Here is a 19,257-nt window from a genome sequence, read left to right as displayed (position 1 = left end):
ATTTACAATCCAGGATTCACTATATTGTTGAATGTATCAATTCCAAGTATCACTTACATTTCAGATGTTTTGCTTTGAAGCATGAACATATTTTGCCTTTATACAAGAATGTAACAAAATAAATAACATGCCAAAAATTTCAGCCATGGAACATTAGCCTCTATTTACGTAGGAACGATAGATACTTTTAAAAATGATGTGTGTGTGTGTGTGTGTGTGTCTGGGTGTGTGTGTGTGTACCCTGGCATCATCAGACAAAATTATGCCATAATGCCCAGAACTGAAAAAAATTGCCAATCTGAGCTACATTGCCTCATGTGTACCAGGAAAGAGATAAGTTTAAAAGATCCAAATAATATACCCATAGAAGAATATACTGTTGTGCATAATAATTTACTGAAATCAGGTAACTTCCTCTAACTGATCAGTTAGTCCAAATAAATGCAGGTAAAGAAGTTTCAAATGGAATTGATGCTCCCAAGCTGCAAAACTGGGCCTTTGTGCATTGCTTTGCGTCAAGGATCATTTGAAAAATTTCTAAACAGGCAATTATTGTTCAATGCTGTTACATGAGCTTTAATAAGTGTGAGCATGCTTAGGACTCAGCATTGCATTTTATGTTTTGCCAGTTTGCCTACTAGCGATCTGATGAGCAGAACCTCCAAGGCAGAGGTGCAAGTCTGTGCCCAACAATCCCCTTTTGTTTTTGCAGATGTTTAGGCTTAAAGCGGTGTTGTGGAGCTCCAGCTCTGTTTGTACTTGCATGCTGCTATTCTCTGCTCATTGTCTAAACCTGTGTGCATTGTTCTCCTTGACAGGTGATAACTATCCTGTGCAGTTCATTCCATCAACAATGGCAGCTGCTGCTGCTTCTGGACTCAGCCCTTTACAGCTCCAGGTATGTGCCAGAATAAAAATATGTGGGCTCAAAGCCAGTACTTTAGTGGAAAACTGCTAACCAGCTGTATGCTAAGTAATGGCTTGAATGTTAAGTAATTTTTTAAGCACAGCCCCAGAAGGATTAACACCTTATGTACTAAATATGCTGCAAACAGAGCGGCATGTGTCAAGCTTGATGCTGGGAAATGCAGCCAACTTCGTATTTTTATCAATTACTTAATAATTTCTGGCACAATCCAATCTATGCTTAAGCACTTTTAAGCCCATTGAGTTGGTGGGCTTAAAGCAGTCCTTTAAGCCTTTTCTTCAACTGAAAGGTGTTTCAAAGGTACTTAAGTTGTGCTGGGTGTGTATGTGGAGAGCGGATGGAAGAAACAAGTAGCTCTTACTGGAATTGAGGTTCAAAATATTTTATTTCTCTTAAGCTTTTTCCATTTGTAGCCTTTTTAGCTTTTGCTACTCATAGTGGGTGTCTGAAAAATGTCGATTTCTCCTTCTTTTGGGCTTTGTAAGGACTGTTTCCTAAACTGTTCACTTGCAGCTTCTGTATTTATGGAATCTCAGTCTTTCCATGCGTTAAGTTGGTTGGATGCCAGCAGCCATCAGGAGTCTCATGTTTGGTCCCTTGCTAGGTCATTTATTTATTTTTGTCATAGGGGGAACTAAATGTTGTGTGAAAATGATTTATATTCCAATTTATTATATAGCCTTTTAATATTCCCCAAGAAAAGGCACAATAGAGTCAAATAATGAAGTAGCAGTCAAAAGCTTATAAAGTGGGTATGTTTAGCAATCATATTAGAGGTTTACCTTTTGGTTATTTAAATGTTGTAGCTAATGCCTCTTGTCAACCAAAATTATAGTAGTGTTAGTAGTGGCAAACATTATAGTTTAGTTGGAGGCAAATAGATTTACTTAATTGCCAGCTTGTTTGGATTACAGAATACTTTAAAACATAATAAAAAAAATCCAGCCTTAGTGGTTGCAGAATTTTTTTAAGGATGCTGATAAATGAAAAGAGAAATTTGCTCAATTATCACTTTTTTGTGTGTGCAGAATTGGATGGAATCTAAGAAAAGAGAAGCAGCATTTGAAAGGTGTAATTTTCCAGTTTTAGAAATGATTCCAAAATCCATATTGTAAGGAAAAATAAAATCAATACATATGTCAGAGTAAATAGTTACAAGAATATCGGGAAAAATGGATATAGTTGAGTTTAAACATTTTTAATGTAAACATCAAAACCTACTGGAGAAAAAGTACACCTGAATTTAAGACTAGAGATAAGGGAAACTGAGAAAAATCCGTTTCACTTATTATAAATCAATTCTGTTTCTGATAGGGTCCTGTATGGTGGCTGTAAGAAAAAACAACTGAAGACTCCACCTGTTTATGTATAACAGCTCCCTAGCTAATTTGTATTATTGATCTGATCTATCACTTTGAATTGGAAATGGTTGAAGACATCAACAAATAATCAAATAGGTATCCTGCTTATTTGTTTTAGGCTTATTTTAAAGGACATTTTCTTGTTCAGTTCTTCCCCTGCCTTCAGGAGACATTTATATCTTTTCTTTCTGAGAAAGTTCTTTAAAAGAAGGCTTTTATAGCAGTTAAGGGGAAAAGATCATGATACGTTTTCCTGGAATTCTTTCTATAAAGGGATGGTTATTCTCTACTGGGTTGTCATACTCTTTTATGATTGAGAGGGATCTTAAAAGAATCATATTTTGCTACTAATACTATACATTATCCATGATACATTACCTTGTTTCTTTTCTGAGCATAGGACTTTTGTAACTTTTAAACTTCGTCTAAGAAAAGCCACATTTCAACCTGGCAACTTTTATTTATTATATATCCAGTATTTATAATGGGTACCTCAGTGTCTCAGTTTGATTAGAGCAGGCATGTAAAACTGCCGGCCCACGGGCCGGATGCGTCACATTGAAACCACGCCCACCCCATTGCCGGCAATGGGGAAAAAGTCACAATACATCGTGCGACATTACGTGACATCGCAAGTTTGACATGCCTGGATTAGAGAATCCTTGCTCTTGAGTTATAAGAACGATCAATTTTTATGCATCGAAGCTTTCTAACATTTAACAGAACTTGTTCTTAAAATGATTCTTAAACCTGAGCTATTTCTGTGAAATAACCTGTCAAGATTTGGTAAACTGGAACTGTTGATCATATCTTATTTTCTTCTTTTGAAATACTCTACTTCTGCAACAGAAATTGCATAACACATATTGTATTGTGACACTATTGTATATCTAAGAAGAACTGTAGCAACACACACAGGCCCAAACACAGTTATTCTTTCTGAAGAATTTGCTGAGATTGCTGATTGAACTCTACTGACAGCTATATCTCTTTCAATACTATATAAGTTACAGTGCTCTAAAAGGTATCACTAATCTATAGCATCTCCTAGCGCACATAACAATGTCTTTCAGCATGGTAGACAACTTGGTGCTTTCCAGATATTGTGTTTTATATCTCCCAGTCATTTCAGTATATTCAATGGCAAGGTATTGTGAACTGTAATCCAAATATCAGGAAAGTCTAAGCTTTTTCAGAGACTAAAGTTAAGTAGTCTTTTGCCATGTATCCTAAATAAGAGAAATGTGTGGTCCACTGAGTAATGCAGAAAACTATTATCTGTAAGCAAGTGCTCTAGAATAGCATGGGCTATCCTGAAATTTGTAATTCATTAGTTTATTAGCTGAGGTCCAGAATATTGCATGATCTAGAACATTTTGTGGATGACAGCATATTGAATTCTATTCAGTACAATTCCTGATTAAAATAGTCACAATGAGCTATTGTCTAATCTGTGAGCCATTCAAAGTAGCAGAAGAGTTACTCTTTTTAAAGGCTTTTGTCCACTTTGCTTCTCAGAACGAACAGCTGTGGAGAAAATTGTGATGTATCCATTTTAAATATATGGGATTAAAGACTGAAGAGTACATAGAAATTTACACAAGTCTAATGTACCTGTCTTTCTCTGATCTTTTTCGTTGTTTATTACTCTCACAAGACCATGACTCCAAAAGTGCAGGCATTCAGTCCTTAAAAGGAAAGGGATTTGGAAAAAAAGAATAAACATTAGAATTAATAATAAGGGGATCAAATCCTAACAACCCCTTGACTACTTTCAGTGTTGAGGAATCACATCAGGGCTCATGCTGACAAACTCTCTCTTCCTCCCATGAGTGCTTGAATTAACTAATTAATAAGAAGGTTTAGCTATATGTCCCAGTGCAATAATCTGATAGCCCCTTCTGCCCTGGGCTTAGAAAGGTTGAGCTTCAGTATATCTTTTTTTTTTTTTTTGAGAGAGAGAGAGAGCTTTGCATCATTTTGCCTTCTATCCCTCAAAGCAAAGCAAAAGAAGCAGTGATATGGGTGTGTATACATGTATATAAAACGGGTGGGGGAGAGGAAGAAGGACAAGGAAAAAAAGAGGCAATTATGTTAACTGGATTTGTCCTAAACAAAATGTTCTTTAGAAGTGTGCATGGAGGCCGAGGGGAGGGTGAAAGAGTAAAAACCAACCTATAACTTCTCCTTTATATCCCTGATGCTTCCTGAGTAATTTGTCCTTCAAAGTTTATCATGTATAACATTAATGAGCCTTGGCAACTCTTAGCCCTGATTGCAGCTGTATGCTGAAAGTTTTCATCACCAGTGAAATTAAACAACACCCGTCACAAAAGCCTGTCCAGCCAGCTTCTTTATTCTCTCCCTCTTCTCTCTTCTTTGCTCTGCACCATGTAACGACCTTTTGTTATACCACAGGGTGCAGATCCAAAGTATTGCTGAAGCATTGCAGCGCCTGCCTCAGGGGTACAATATTAGCGATATGAAGGCCAAAGAATGCTATTTTTAGTTGAACAGTTCAGCAGATGGAGGCAGGAATACTCATATATTTGAAGGTTGAGGGTTTGAACCATTAATTTTGATAATGTATTTAACCCTGGGAACAATCAGAAACTGTAACTCTAAGGTTACAATGCTTTTGACCTTTAGAGAACAGAGGGCACTCGGTACAGTAAACAATATATTACATTTCTACTTATTCTAATTCTCTCACACATATAAATTTCAGGACAGGATTGACATTTGCTTTCCTCAGCTATTTTCGTGCAGGCCCTTAAAGTAAGTAGAAAAGAATGTGCAGGAGAGAGGCCGCTGTAATGCGACAGTCATGTAAATATGGCCTTTAAATAGCTAAGGCATTAAATGTAGCCTTTTATGAAGAAATATTATTCTCAAGAACCAGCATCTCATTTGTTCCTCCCTCTCTCCCCCAACCCCCCACCCCGTGGAAAAGTTGGTATATGAGCCGTGTCTCTTTAGGCATTTCCTGTATATTGCTGCAAGCTTAAAGCGATTTTTATTGGGGTTAATGCTATGCAATAGGCTATCCTAGAGAAAAGACAATTGGGTTTGGCTTCCGCCTTTCATTGTGTAAATGGGTCATACCTGTTTGTGGCTTTGTGAAATGGGACACACTCCACCACAGCAAATACAGCAGTTAGATATCACACAGCTTAAATATTCCTAATTAAAGTATCTCCATGTGTCAGCATATTGGTAATGTTTTATTTTAATCCATTTATTTTGTTTATGAAACACTGACATATGTTTAGATTGTGAAATATATGAGCCTTAAAAATCACTTTATTGAGGAAAATTAATTCCTACAATGCTGTCTGGGTAATGTGTTCACTCACCCAGTCAGTCACTGGCGGGCCTGCCACTCTTAATGTTGCTTAGACACACTTTAACAGTTTTATCTGACATAACATTTCTCTGATGCAGCCAGCAATAATAATTTCCCCCCACAAATGCTAACAGGGGTTTCCTTTATTTTTATTTGCAATCCAGTAAAGCATTGGGGTTTGGGGAGAAAGCGGAAAAAGAGATGGGAAGACTGCATAAAAGATTCAAGTAAGACCAATCAAAATTAAAACCAGCTTCCTACCTTTTCAAAGTTTGACACTGCAATTTGTTTTTCAGCAGGTAGATTTTCAGGTCAATGCTGTGAGTGACTGACTGTCAGCAGGAATTCCACCAAGACAAGTAATTTCACTTAGGGTATTAGTGACAGATTGCTCACTTCTTCGTATCACTAGAGAAAATAAACTTAATATTGTTACAGGCACAGTTTCTGTCTTCATTAGCCTTATAGAAACATTCTGCCTTGTGCGCTCTTTCTTCTCTCAATCCCTCCCCCCTGATGAGCCTATTTTTCTATTATTTTAAACCAAATACTTCTGCTTATCATATCTCTGTTAAAGTGAAATTTTTTTGCCAAGATTACCACTGTAAAAGACAGTTTGCTTGAATAAGCCTGTCCAAGTCAAATACAATTTCAAGTAAATTTGTTTCAGAAATGTACAGTGTATTTCAGAGAGAATTTGCAGAATAATTCATTTTTGAATAATAATCCCTTTGCACTCAGTCCGGTGAAAGTGACTTAGCTGTGAGTCACTTAAGTTTCATTTGGCTTCAGTGGGTCTATCTTTGATTTAAATCATTGACATCAGTGACAGTTAGAGGAGGGACTATTCAAGGCCACCAGCACAGTAATTTTTTTTCCAAACGTAACTTGGAGATATTTCTTGCCTCTATACTTGTACACTCAGCTGCAGTGGAGATGATCAGAATCAAGGTAGAAGTTAACTGTGTTTGAATGGAAGAAGATGGAGAAAGGAGTTGTAATAAGAAGCTGGAATAAGTCTGAGTTTAAGTCCCTTCCTTCCTTCCTTCCTTCCTTCCTTCCTTCCTTCCTTCCTTCCTTCCTTCCTTCCTTCCTTCCTTCCTTCCTTCCTTCCTTCCTTCCCTAATTTATATAGTGACCCATATCTGTCAGATTCCAAAAACCAAGAGAGACATGCTTGGTCTTTACTGTTCCTTGCCTAAAGCAGTTGTCTTTCAGATTAAAGCAAAATAATTGCATAATTAAAGATATGCTCTGAGACGGGTCTTCAAACTTGGCCCTTTTATGACTTGTGGATTTCAACTCAAGAATTCCTCAGCCAAGCACGCTGGCTGAGGAATTCTAGGAGTTGAAGTTCACAAGTCATAAAAGGGCCAAGTTTGAAGACCCCTGGTCTGAGAACTCCTAAGGAGGAGCTCTCTTGACTCTTTTCCTTCCAACCAAGCTAAAGTTTGCTCTCTCTTGCTCCTCTGGAATGCAGCCCATCCCTTCAGTGAATCTGGATTACATTCCATCTCATCCACAAGCAAGTGTCTCTGGACTGCTTACAGCAAAACTGAAACAATAAGCTGAAAAAAAAAGATAGAATTTAATTGATAGAATTTAATTTCACTTTGCACTAATGCAAAATATGGTTTAAATTCTGCTCAGTTTCCAAACAAGCCACTTTCAAATAATAGCTTAGCAAATTCATTTGACCAGAGTTATCTTTAAATCATTATCTCACATTCATAGAATGGAGCCAATTTTCATAGAGAATTAGTTAAAAATATGTTAATATGTTGCTTGGGTTTGTTCAGGCTCATCCTTGATGTGATAAACAATAATGGATATGTGTGAAACTTACCTCTCTGCTCTATTAGTGCTTTAAGTCATCATAATTAAGATTTTCTTAGTGCATGGTTTCATACCAATCTGTGGGGCCTGAAGGGATACAGTAGATTAAGTAACTCACATAGCCATTTTCCTGCAATAAATATGAGTACTTTGTGTGGAAAATTACTTACTGTTTCCATGCTCCCACATGAGTAATTATTCTTCAAGTGGAAATCATGAATGTCCTGTCTAGATGTGATCTGGACAATAGTGGAATTGTGAGTGGCTGTAGGTAATTCTAGATCCTGGACTGGGCCTTTTCCAGTTCAAGATTACTGAATGGAATTATAGGATTTAAAATTTATTTATTCACAAAACAAAACAAGGTTTAATGATGAAACAAAGTTAGAAATAAAATTAAAAATAAAATAATAATAATAAATAATAAAAATAAAAAGGCAATGATAGAAGTTTAGGATTTTAATATTTATGCCAGCTTTAGACAGTCTGCCAGCTACACGAACCAATGCTGCAGACTCTGATTCCCTCCTATCTCAAAAGAGGGCTCTAATAGCTTACTGCATCAAACCTCTTTCAAACCCAAAGACATTGACAATGCATCACATATGCTAATTCCTTTTGAGAAGTTTGAGTCTAGCAAATCAAAAGATAATTAATGTTGATCTTAGCTTTGAATCTAACAGTTGGAATTTGGGTGTTTCTGTATTACAAATACAGTAGTAAACAAGTTGCCTTCTGTTGTTAACTTTTCATTAGTGAAAAATTAATTGGGTATAATATGAACAATTATGTTTAAAAAAAATGTAGCAGAAAGAACTTGCAAACATCATTATGCATCCATATTATGCCAAGATTCTGATATTGCTTATGAAATAATTGTAATATTAATGACTGTCTTTAACATGGTTACCTGAGTAGAGTAGTCCATGTAGTCCATTTCAGTAAAGGCATTTCGAAAATTAAGAAAGAGTGAAGAGACTCTTGACTATGTAAAACATGTACAAGGATACACCAGTCCTTGTCCCGTCCAGTGAGTTTTAAAACCTCTGAAAGTCTTTGCTTGTACCCAGCATTCCTCCTGCTAGTCACGCAGTGTTTCTCAACCTTGACAATTTTAAGGCACGTGGACCTCAACTCCCAGAATTCCACAGCCAATGCTGGCTGTGGAATTCTGGGAGTTGAAGTCCACGTGCCTTAAAATTGTCAAGGTTGAGAAACACTGCTAGTGAGTGTCCAGATTAACTCCCCGAGGAATTGCCTTCACAGTGTTCTTTTACATTTCTGTGCCAGATGCCTTACAGACTTTGTGAACTCTTTTCCTTGTGAAGTTTTCAAAAATAGCATAAAAAATTAAAAATTGTTTTCAGCTGAATACAAAGCAGAATATTTAATTCTGTTCATATACAGAAATACTTATTAAGATCAGAATGTAGTTATTTGAGCTGGAGTCATTGAAGCTTGTGTCAAAAGAATAGTTTCCACATTTTAAAGATCTTAGCTAAGGGTACATTTAGAGCTTGCATTGGCTTTCTCTTCCTTCTGTTTTCAGCTGTTATCCTCACATGCTATATTAAAGCTGTTCCCACATATCATTTTAAGATAATTTTGTTGTCATTATTGCAGAGGGTCCTGAAAGGATTGCCGTGCATGCAAAAACCCTATAAAGTCTTTTCAGTCCTAGTTATAATATAATTGAAGTAATCAACTATTTATTTATTTATTTATGAGACTTATATACCGCTTTAAGTGCAAGCACTCTCTAAGCGGTGTACACCAGTAAGCAATGTATATATATATATTTACATTGCCCCCAACAATCTGGGTCCTCATTTTACCTACCCCGGAAGGATGGAAGGCTGAGTCAACCTTGAGCCGGTGAGATTTGAACCGCTGACCTGCTGAACACAGTCAGCTAAAGTGGCCTGCAGTACTGCACTCTAACTAAATATATAAATTCCAAGTAAGTAAATACCATGAAAATTTAAACTCCAAATCACAACTTCTGTAAATGCACAAGGAAAATCTAGGCTGCATAGAATGATTCTAGGAAGAAATATCCACCTCGGTAAGCAATGGAAAAGGAAGAATTTAATTATAAGATGAGAGCATCAGTGTATATGTACCGAAGGGATGACTGGTTTGTAAATGAAAGTCAGAAGGTCTTGCTTCATTGAGATATCTCAGTGGCACATACAGATTGATAGAACTGGTGTCAAAACAACTATTCTCAATTCATTTGTTTTCTCCAGTATTTGAGGCAGAACCTTTTCCTATGTGAGCCTCCCAATATTAAGATGAGCAAAGAAAGTTTTATTAAGGCAGACAGAGGTGCTCTTGTCCAGTTGAAAGATTCATGTTGGCAGTTGTGATGTACTTAATTCAGTTTTGAATTTGGATGCCCAGGTTTTGGCAATGGCTGTTTGCATAACTCAGGCAATGTGCCAATTTTATCTGTTCCTGGAGATAGTACATTTACATATTATATTTGGCCCTGGTGATACATAGCTTAGCTGCATTCCATTGGGCTACTGTAATGCACTCTGCATAGGGCTTTTTTAAAAAGTGTTTGGAAAATCCAGCTGATCCAGAAAGCTGTAGCCAGCCAGACAGAAAGAACATGTGACTGACTCCCTTGTTGAAACGACCTCAGTGACCACCAGCCTATTTCTAGACCCAATTAAAAGTGCTGGTTATGATTTATAAAGCCCTGTACAACTTGGGAACCAAGTATTTGGGGGGGAAATATTCCCATGTGAGTCTGCCCAGGTTTTAAGTTCCTCAGAAAAAATACTTTCCTCTGTCACACAACCATTGGAGACACATTTGATAGTGACTTGAAAGAAGGCCTTTTCAATAACTTCTCCCAGATTGAAAATTCTTGCCAAGAGAAATCAGATTAGCTTGGCTGTCCTTCTGCTGGCAAAGATGTGTTTATTCAGTCAGACTTTGGGTGTTTTAGCTAATTAGTCACTAAAGTGTTTTCATTTGGTTCTTTATTTGTTACATTTTAATATTTTTTTATTATTCCTTTGTTATTTTAATCTTTTTTCCCCCTGATATCTATCCTGGGTGATGCTTTTGGTGGAAAGATGCAAGCAAGGTAGCTTATTAAAGAAATCCAAAATAAAAAAGTATATTGATGTTGACAGATTACAGAAAAAAAAACAGTGGAATTCCATTATACCATTCCCATTGATATCCTACTGAATTGAATGATAGCTAAGAAGAAACAAAACTAGTTGGAACATCATATATGCTATTTTGTTATCCATATGGATATAAAAAGGTCGATCATGAATTACTTTGGAAATCAAAGGCAATAAACATTGGTTAACTTTTTGATTTTAAAGAATCATGTTTGCTTTTCCTGTTTCAGTTTCTTTACATTGGAGTAAAAGTCTACTGTATGGAAAGGAGTAGGATTAAGACTACACTATGCATTTTCTGTAGATAAAGTCACTGAATGATTTCTAGGTTGGAATTATTTAAAAGTACTGTAGAAGTTGTACACCATGTTTGATTGCCTAGTTTAGAAACAATGCATACCCAGATTTTCCCTTGATACTTTATTTTCTCTGCCACACAAATGCTACACTTTACATATAATATGTTTACCTATCAGATGACACTGCAACCTCAGTGGGGAAAACCTTTTTTTTTAATGATATGTTAATTGAATGGGATGCTAGAATGGCTTTTTTTCCCAGAAGTGCCCCAGCTGAGTGATAAAACTTCTTCTGATCAGTAGAGCCAGCAGATTTTTATAATATCCTTATCTGGTGTCTTCAGTTACTGCTAGTGAAAAATACCACAGCAATTGCAAGCTATCTTACAAATTAGAGCCAATAGCTATAGAAATAGCTATAGACATAGATAAATAAATTATGAATATCAAAATTTCATCTCCGGTGCTCTCAAATTTTATATACATTAACATATCTCCCTCTGTATTTGCAACTGAATTGATTTAATCTTCTCAGTTAATACTAGCAAGATTCCAGAACAGCAAAAATAAAAAGATTCTCAATCACTCAGGTTATGGATGCCCCAAAGATGCTTTTCAAAAGGCAACTGGACTTGTTTGGTTATTTCCTTGAAAATGTTTCGCTTCTCATCCAAGAAGCTTCGTCAGTTCTTCTTACTCCATTGTTACTGTGGCCAACAAATAAAACCCTAAGCCAGTGTTTCTCAACCTTGACAATTTTAAGGCATGTGGACTTCAACTCCCAGAATTCCTTAAAATTGTCAAGGTTGAGAAACACTGCCCTAAGCCTAACTCTAACCCTCAGACTTTGTTAGGGCTTGACTTGAGATTTGAATTTGTTGTAAGAGGAAATTTAGTGATCTGATTTATAGTAAAATGATAGGGAAGACAGATTCAGGGCTTGTGAGGGTAACCTGTTCCCTGAAGAGTTGCTAGAGAAAAAGTGAAAATTGAGGGATGAAATTGAGGAGGCAAAAAGCAAGGGGGAAAAACTCTGTAAGGAGAAAGCAGTATCAATCAGACCTAGTATATCACTTAGGTAAAGGAAATAGAAAAGAAAAACCCAAGCAGAGAATTTTTGACTAGAATGGCAAAAGTATAAATGTAACACTTCACCTGTATCTCTCTTTCACTACCCTGAAATAGTTTTTTTATATGCTTACATCCTTATGTAGAAGGGTATGCTTAGATGCTTTACCCTCAACAATATTGATCAGAAAACTCAATAATATACCCTGTCAAGAGCACTTATGTGTATATTCAGATAGTGAAACTGAAATACCCTGTCACCATTGGAAGAAAGAGGTAGTTTCTCCTCTAATCACAAATTACTAACACTTGTCCCAACAGTTGCTATGTGGTTTGTATTAAATGAGGAAGATCACAAAGTTTTTCGGAAGGTGGTTTAAATTCTGTGCAATAGCTATAATAGTCAGAAATAGACTACTGCAACCCAGTGTACAAATTGTACTCCGCAAAGGTTATCACATGAGAGGCAAGGGGGATGCCAGTTGCCAACTTAAAAAAAATAATATCAAAACTGGGTGGCATGGTCATTTATATAAGAAGATACTGAGATAAGGAAATATAATAGTTGGATTTTTTAAAAAAAAAAAACGGATGTGACTCTACGTGTTTATAAGGGCACCTGGCCAGAAACCATCAAATCTGAATGTAGGTATGTTTAGGTTATGTTGTAATCAGATAGGATGTATTATAATATGGGTTTTTCCCTCCTTTTTGGTGTTTGACTGTAAATGCTTTAATAATGAAAAGGAGATATTAAAATTTGGCTTAACCATTTTAAGTAACTAAAATGTCTTTATCACCATATAAGACAACTATTGTTGTTGTTATATGTTGTAATGCAGTGTTTCCCAAACTTGACAATTTTAAGGCATGTGGACTTCAACTCCCAGAATTCCACAGCCAGCGTTGCTGGCTGTGGAATTCTGGGAGTTGAAGTCCTCATGCCTTAAAATTGTCAAGCTTGGGAAACACTGCTGTAAGGACTGGCCATGGGAATAATCTCACAGGGGAGTGAGTGAAAAGTCAGGCCAAGGAAGGTACAGATGAGGAAGATACATTTAAAGAAATGCATTCTATGAACCTGCACTTATTTTAACCTTTAAAATGATTTTGTTAAAATGTGAACAAGCAAGCACTAAGATTATAAACTTTTAACTAGATGTGAGCAATACAAATAATAATACTTTGGGCTCATTTAGGATAGCAGCTCTGATCGATCACTTCTAAAGCACTGTATTAGGCTTTAGCTTATCCCCTCCGCAAAACTTGTAAGTATTGTCATTACTATGCCCATTTTAAAAATGATTTGTGGAAATAGGCAGCTTGTCTAAGGTCACTGATTGAGCATGTCTGAAGAATTGTTGACTTCCTATTCAGATAAATTTTAAATTCAGCCTTTTCTCATGCCCCTCAATAGCCTTTTTCTTTTCTTGCAGATGAAAGGGAGGGGATGATTCCTAGTAATTTTAAAGCTCTTAAGCAACTTAACTGAGAGGCACTATAAACACATAAAAGAAGCATATGGTCACTTAGTTGAATGTTTGTTGCCTACAGAACAGGAACCTTTCAAACAATTTAGATGCAGAATCTGTTTTTAATCTTACCATTCCAAATCCCTCATTTAGGATGACAAGGAAGGTTAACCAACGCTAATTAATAAAGCAAGTTAATCAGCAGACTAAGTTATTGTCTGTGTGTTTGTGTGTGTGTGTGTTAGAACACTGATAGGAAGGTGATATCCCATTTCATCCCATTTCTTTGCAAAAAGATCTTTTCTTTAAAAATAGATAGCACATGCAGTCCTTTGAACGATTGTTTTGCTTTTAGGAAAACAATGTAAGAACGGGAGGAAATTAGAAAGCATTCTGCATATCACTTCATAAAGCCCCGGTGAAATGGGGGCAATTTCCATACTTCAGTTCCATCCTATTTCTATTCCCTAGCTTGCACCTTGGTCTCGGTGTGTTCAGCATGTTAAATGCCAGGAGCTGAAGCAGCTGTTAGGCCATACTGGAAAGAAGCAGCCTGATGCATCCAGAACCTGGCTTTTCCTCTTGACATCTGGATGCTACTGGATTGTGAAGGCTGCCTGAGGCCAAGAGGCTGCAGGAGCCTTGCGGCTGTGAGTATAGGGTCTTTGCTGCTCTTTAAGTGATTAAGGCACTGAAGCAGCAATAATGCTGAATTATCGCTTGATTGCTTTCTTCTAAGGGATCTTGGGACAAAGAGATAGCCAAGGTGGAGTATTTACAGGAAAGTCATGTTCACAAAGACAAGGCTAATTGCTGTGTGTTTAAAATAAAGCCTTTCAACTTGGTTTAATCCTTAGATAGTTTTGGACAAAGGGGGGGGGGGAACGGACCCAGATCCCCTTTTTTGTTTCTTTTTCCTAGCAAAATGGTAAACAAAAATTTGATAGAGAAAAGCCAGATACTCATTTGAAAGCATTAGAGTGAAGAAGAGAAGACAAATTTCAGTTCGTTCTCAAGGACAGCCAGCCAGCAAAATATGACAACGTGAAATTCAAGGTGTATTGATATTTGCAGCAACAGGAGAGGGACTAAAAATGTAAAAATTGTAACAGCAGCAGAAAGGTATGCAAGAATATTGGGCACTGATTGGCTTCATTGGCTCACCTTATTGAATGAAGATGGGGCTGCAGCTGAAGAAATCCTTTGTGCAGCAGCACTTTGCAATGGTATTATTTAAAAACAAATCATTTGCCAAATAAAATACCATTTAAAAATAAAATGGGAAAAATGTATTTTTCCACCCTGCTACATTCTTCTGTTTATAATGCATTGAGAACAATATGTAATTAAAATAGTCTCCCTGACAGATACTTCCCCCCCCCATTTGAATAATAGTGGTTCTGTATTGAAGACCAATCTGTGGCTCTCAGTTAACCTCCACTATTCTAAAGGGGTTATATTTAATTAACACTGACTAAAGGCCTGACCTAAGAGGCAACTGAAAATGATTGAACTGCAGTTTCGTAGCCAGAGTCTAGTCAGCTGGGAGAGTAGTTGTGGGGGGGGGGGGAATTAAAAAGCACCATTTACTGAAAAATTCCTTCCAACTAAGCTGTATTTCAATGGACCATTTAATGCTCAGATGGACAAAGGTATTACTTCAGTCATTGAATTGTATCAAACCCTTTCTCAGAGGCCCTGTTTTTTTAAAAAAAAAACTCTACAGGAAAAGCAGTATTCATAGCAGAGCAGCACTCAGTCTGTGGAAAAAAGAAAAAAAAGTGAAATGGGGTGAGACTTAGTGACCAAGTTACTGTGTACTTTTGCCTCATCCTCAGATGGGTTTCCTAAGAGATCTGCAGTTCTGATTTTAGGACCATGGTAAAGTGTACAGCACAATGTTGTCTCAACTTCCATTCCTCTATTTATTACTTTGTCTCTTTTCATATGAAGCCCTATCTCTATAAGCCAGGTCTCTAGGTATTGATGGGAACAATCAATATTTCTTAAAATAATTTGCCAAACTACTTTTCATCCTTGTTTCTTCTGTTTTTTGTGAAAGCTGACTTTAGGAATTTGTTGGAATATTCATGAACAGGAAGAGTCATGTGGTAACTCAGTCAGCCAATGTGAGGAAAGTGCTACTGAGTCTGTCCAAAAGAGTATTGAGTTAGGAGCTGGATTTCCAGTCTCAAAGTTTTGTCTCAGGTTTGTCTCTGTAAGAAGTCTTCAATTAAGCTATGTTGCTATAAAGAAGAATGTATGGTAATGTAAATAGCAACCTAGAACTAAGGAGAAACTTCCTGACAGTTAGAACAATTAATCAGTGGAACAGCTTGCCTCCAGAAGCAGTAAATGCTCCAACACTGGAAGTATTTAAGAAGAGACTGGACAGCCATTTGTCCGAAATGGTGTAGGGTTTCCTGCCCGAGCAGGGGGTTGGACTAGATGACCTCCAAGGTCCCTTCCAACTTTACTACTACTATTATTATTATTATATAAAGAAGTTATTTTGAATCAGCTAAATGTAGTCAACTGTGAGAGCTTCTGATTTATTTTTTTACCAATAGAGAAATTAAAATTCTCTAACAGAATTCCTGTTCGGATTGCTGTGAGTTGGCAATAGATTAAATCAAACATGTCAAACACAAGACCCGGGGGCCGGATGCGGCCCGCAAAGTGGTTTCATGTGGCCTGCAAAGCCATCCTGGAAACAGTGAAGGAACGGCCTCCACAGCCTTGGCCCTGGCCCAGGCCAGCCGGGAGCCAATGTACATTTTGTGGTGGCCATCTATGCTGAAAGGCATTCAGTCTTAGTTCCACAAGGCCATCTAGAAACAGCGAGGAACCAGCCCCTGCCGTGTTGGCCCCGCCCCCTGGGTGCATGCTGGGGAGTGTCACCTTTTGTGAGGAATGAAGAAATGGACCATGCCTTGGCGCTTGCCCCGGTCCCACCTCCTTCTGCCAGAGACCCTCAGATCTGTCCCACTCCTGCCCATCGTTTGATGCAAACGATGTGGAGCTGGCCATGCCCACCCAGTAGGCCACACCCACTCCATCCATGCCCACCCAGTAGGTGCACCCACCCTGGCCACACCCACCCAGCCCCCCAAGGGCAACCGCAATGCTGATGCGGCCCTCAATGAAATTGAGTTTGACACCCCTGGATTAGATGGTGCTCAGTTTGGAATTGAGTCAATGCTGGACCTGATTGGTTATTCCCCTGCTTCTTGAGCTTCCCTTCTGCGCAGAAGAGTGCCAAGCTGTGTATGGGTCTCCCCATACCTGCCTTTCCCTTTGAGACATTGGTCCTACCTCAATAATAGCTGTGTTTGTTTTCCCTCATGGATGCCATCCTGCATTCTGCTGCTTTGATTTTATGCAATGGCCTTATTTTTCTGATTCTTCTGGCTTTATATTTTTCAATTTTTTAATATTATACCAATGCTGTCACACTAAGCAGAGGCATCATTACCATCATCAAAATCATTTATTTTATTTATTTAGCATATGGCATCTACAGAGGTCATGGAATCATCATCGTGTCTTAATATACTTATTGGACTGTCCCCTCTTTTCAACCCCCTTTGAACCCTTTTTAAGGAGCTTGATGCACAAGCTTATGTAGAGGTTTTTCTTTATAATTTGTGGAAGCAAGGGGAAATATTGCATATGGAGGCAGATAGGAGAGGAAGGGGCTTCATGTAATCTAGAGAGACATGGAAAGGATACTTTCTAGAAATCATAAGCACTGAATGTCAAGGAGTTTTTAGAGAGACAGGGAAATCACTATTTAGCCATCCTTAGGTCAACTGTACTAATAAAGGAGAATATTTGTAGCTCAGGATTGACACGAGGAGTCCTTGGTGCTCTCTGAGCTTGCTCGTTTTCTTGAAGACATTTCATTACCCAAACTAGGTAACATCACTACCTAGTGATGTACTGACTAGCACTGATGATGTTACCTAATTTGGGTAATGGAACATCTGCAAGAAAACAAGTAAGCTCAGAGAGCACCAAGGACTCCTTAGATCAACTTTGCGATTTAAATAAATCCTTGTTTTAAATGTTTGAAATTGTACATTTTAAAATATATACTGTATGTACATATATAAGGAAATAGGAGCAAAGATCCAAGAGTGCAGGTAGAAATGCCTACACAAGCCCATGATCAGCTGAGAGGAGGGACATGGCAAGCCATGCAGCCAATCACAGTGCAGCTGTTATCTAAATTGGAAGGGAACTCTTGGAACAATCTTCCTTGAAGGGTTTAAGGCAGCTCCTCCAGAAAAATCTCACTTTTAAATAAAAGTTGAAAAGCAGGGTAAGGGACTGCTTTTCCAAAGAGTTGAAAGTGGGAAGATGACGATTATCCATCATTGCATTCCAGAAGAGGTAGGTGATCTGCATTTGTGATGGTTAAACAGGATATGCAGATATATCCTTTGTGACTATGTTCTCATGCATTAATTTGCATTTTCCCACCACCCTTTCTGTTAAAGCACAAGATTCTAAACTACAATTAAATAGATAAGTATATACAAACTTCAAGATATTCAGGTAAATTACATTCCAACAGTTCCTTCCTCTTCTTAAACTAAGGATTTTTTTGTTTCTATTCCCTGTTCTTTTCTTCTACATATTACCAAAATTGTAGCCAAGACAATTCATTTATTCCTGGTTATTGAAAGATAACTGACCTTTGCTTTTTGGACAGTCCTTTAATTCAGCTCATTCACAAGAAGATAAAGTATCTTCTGCATTTGAATGTTATTTTTTGTGTAGTATGTACGGCTGATATTTAAAGATTAAGCATCACTTTCAGAAAATATCTTCTAGTTATTATAGATAGTATATTGAAAGGGATATAGGTACAGGTAATATCTCAGAATGTTCAGTAGGCATTCACTAACAGAGGGTTGCAGAATTTAACTGATTTTCTACAAGTGGTGATTTTTGTTGCCAAGATCTACAAAAATACAGTTTAATTGACAGATTGCAGTTTGCTAAATCTAGTAGCAGTCACTCTGAGGGAATCTGACTCCAATTTTCACAGATCTCCTTGGTGTTATTTCCATAATTCTGTTTCCATCATTTTCATAATTTTGTTATGGAAATAGTCATTTGTTCACTTTAGAGCAGGGTTCTTCAAACTTGGCCCTTTTATGACTTGTGGACTTCAACTCCCAGAATTCCTCAGCCAGAAAATTTCATTTTCTCTTCTGATTTTCTTTCTGTATTACATTGCTTTAATTTTTTGCTTCCTGTGCTCCTTAGGATTCCTATGGCCCAAATATTTCCATATTGTATCACAACGACCAAACTTTAGGGTTTGTTTTTTTTTAAAAAATAACACAGTTATTTCAAATAGGTAATTTCCATTGTATAGAGTACAGACTTTTTTTAATCAATGTAAATATGTAACAAAACAATTGTTTTATTTCAGATGCAAAGTGAATTCTCTTCATGTAAAAACAGTGCTACGTGCTGTGATAGCTGAAGGGTCTGGCAGCTATTTAGGGTTTATTCAAGTGGATAAATGTGCTTTTGGGGTGTGCTTTTGATTTTATAGTAAACTGGTTGTGTACAGGTAATTCAAGGAAGTTATAGTTAAACATTATAGTTGAAACTGTTCTATGTAATTCGATTGTTCTCAGGGAGCACAATACCCCTCAATTTACTTTGTCAAAGTTGCAGTTCAGAAAAAAAAGTATTAAAGCCCGCTGTTGAAGATCACACTGTGTACATAAGTCATAGAAGAGGTGCTGCTGTTTATTCTCTGGCTATAAATGGTGGTTCTG

The 19,257-nt window shown here is 37.3% G+C and overlaps 1 protein-coding gene across 16 annotated transcripts in view; it reads left to right on the top strand.

The window, feature by feature from the left end:
• SOX6 (SRY-box transcription factor 6) overlaps positions 1 to 19,257 on the top strand; it is a 480,950-nt gene that overhangs the window by 380,286 nt on the left and 81,407 nt on the right. For all 16 annotated transcript variants that reach the window (XM_039344591.1, XM_039344594.1, XM_039344588.1 and 13 more), the window contains one exon: positions 819 to 898. In XM_039344591.1, coding sequence (XP_039200525.1) covers positions 819 to 898 — 80 coding nt within the window. The remainder of the gene's footprint in view (positions 1 to 818; positions 899 to 19,257) is intronic.

This window comes from Crotalus tigris, unplaced genomic scaffold (genome assembly GCF_016545835.1).
Source record: "Crotalus tigris isolate CLP2741 ecotype Arizona unplaced genomic scaffold, ASM1654583v1 scf7180000017933.3771270, whole genome shotgun sequence".
Taxonomy (NCBI): domain Eukaryota; kingdom Metazoa; phylum Chordata; class Lepidosauria; order Squamata; family Viperidae; genus Crotalus; species Crotalus tigris.
This window is presented reverse-complemented; position numbering and strand designations above follow the sequence as displayed.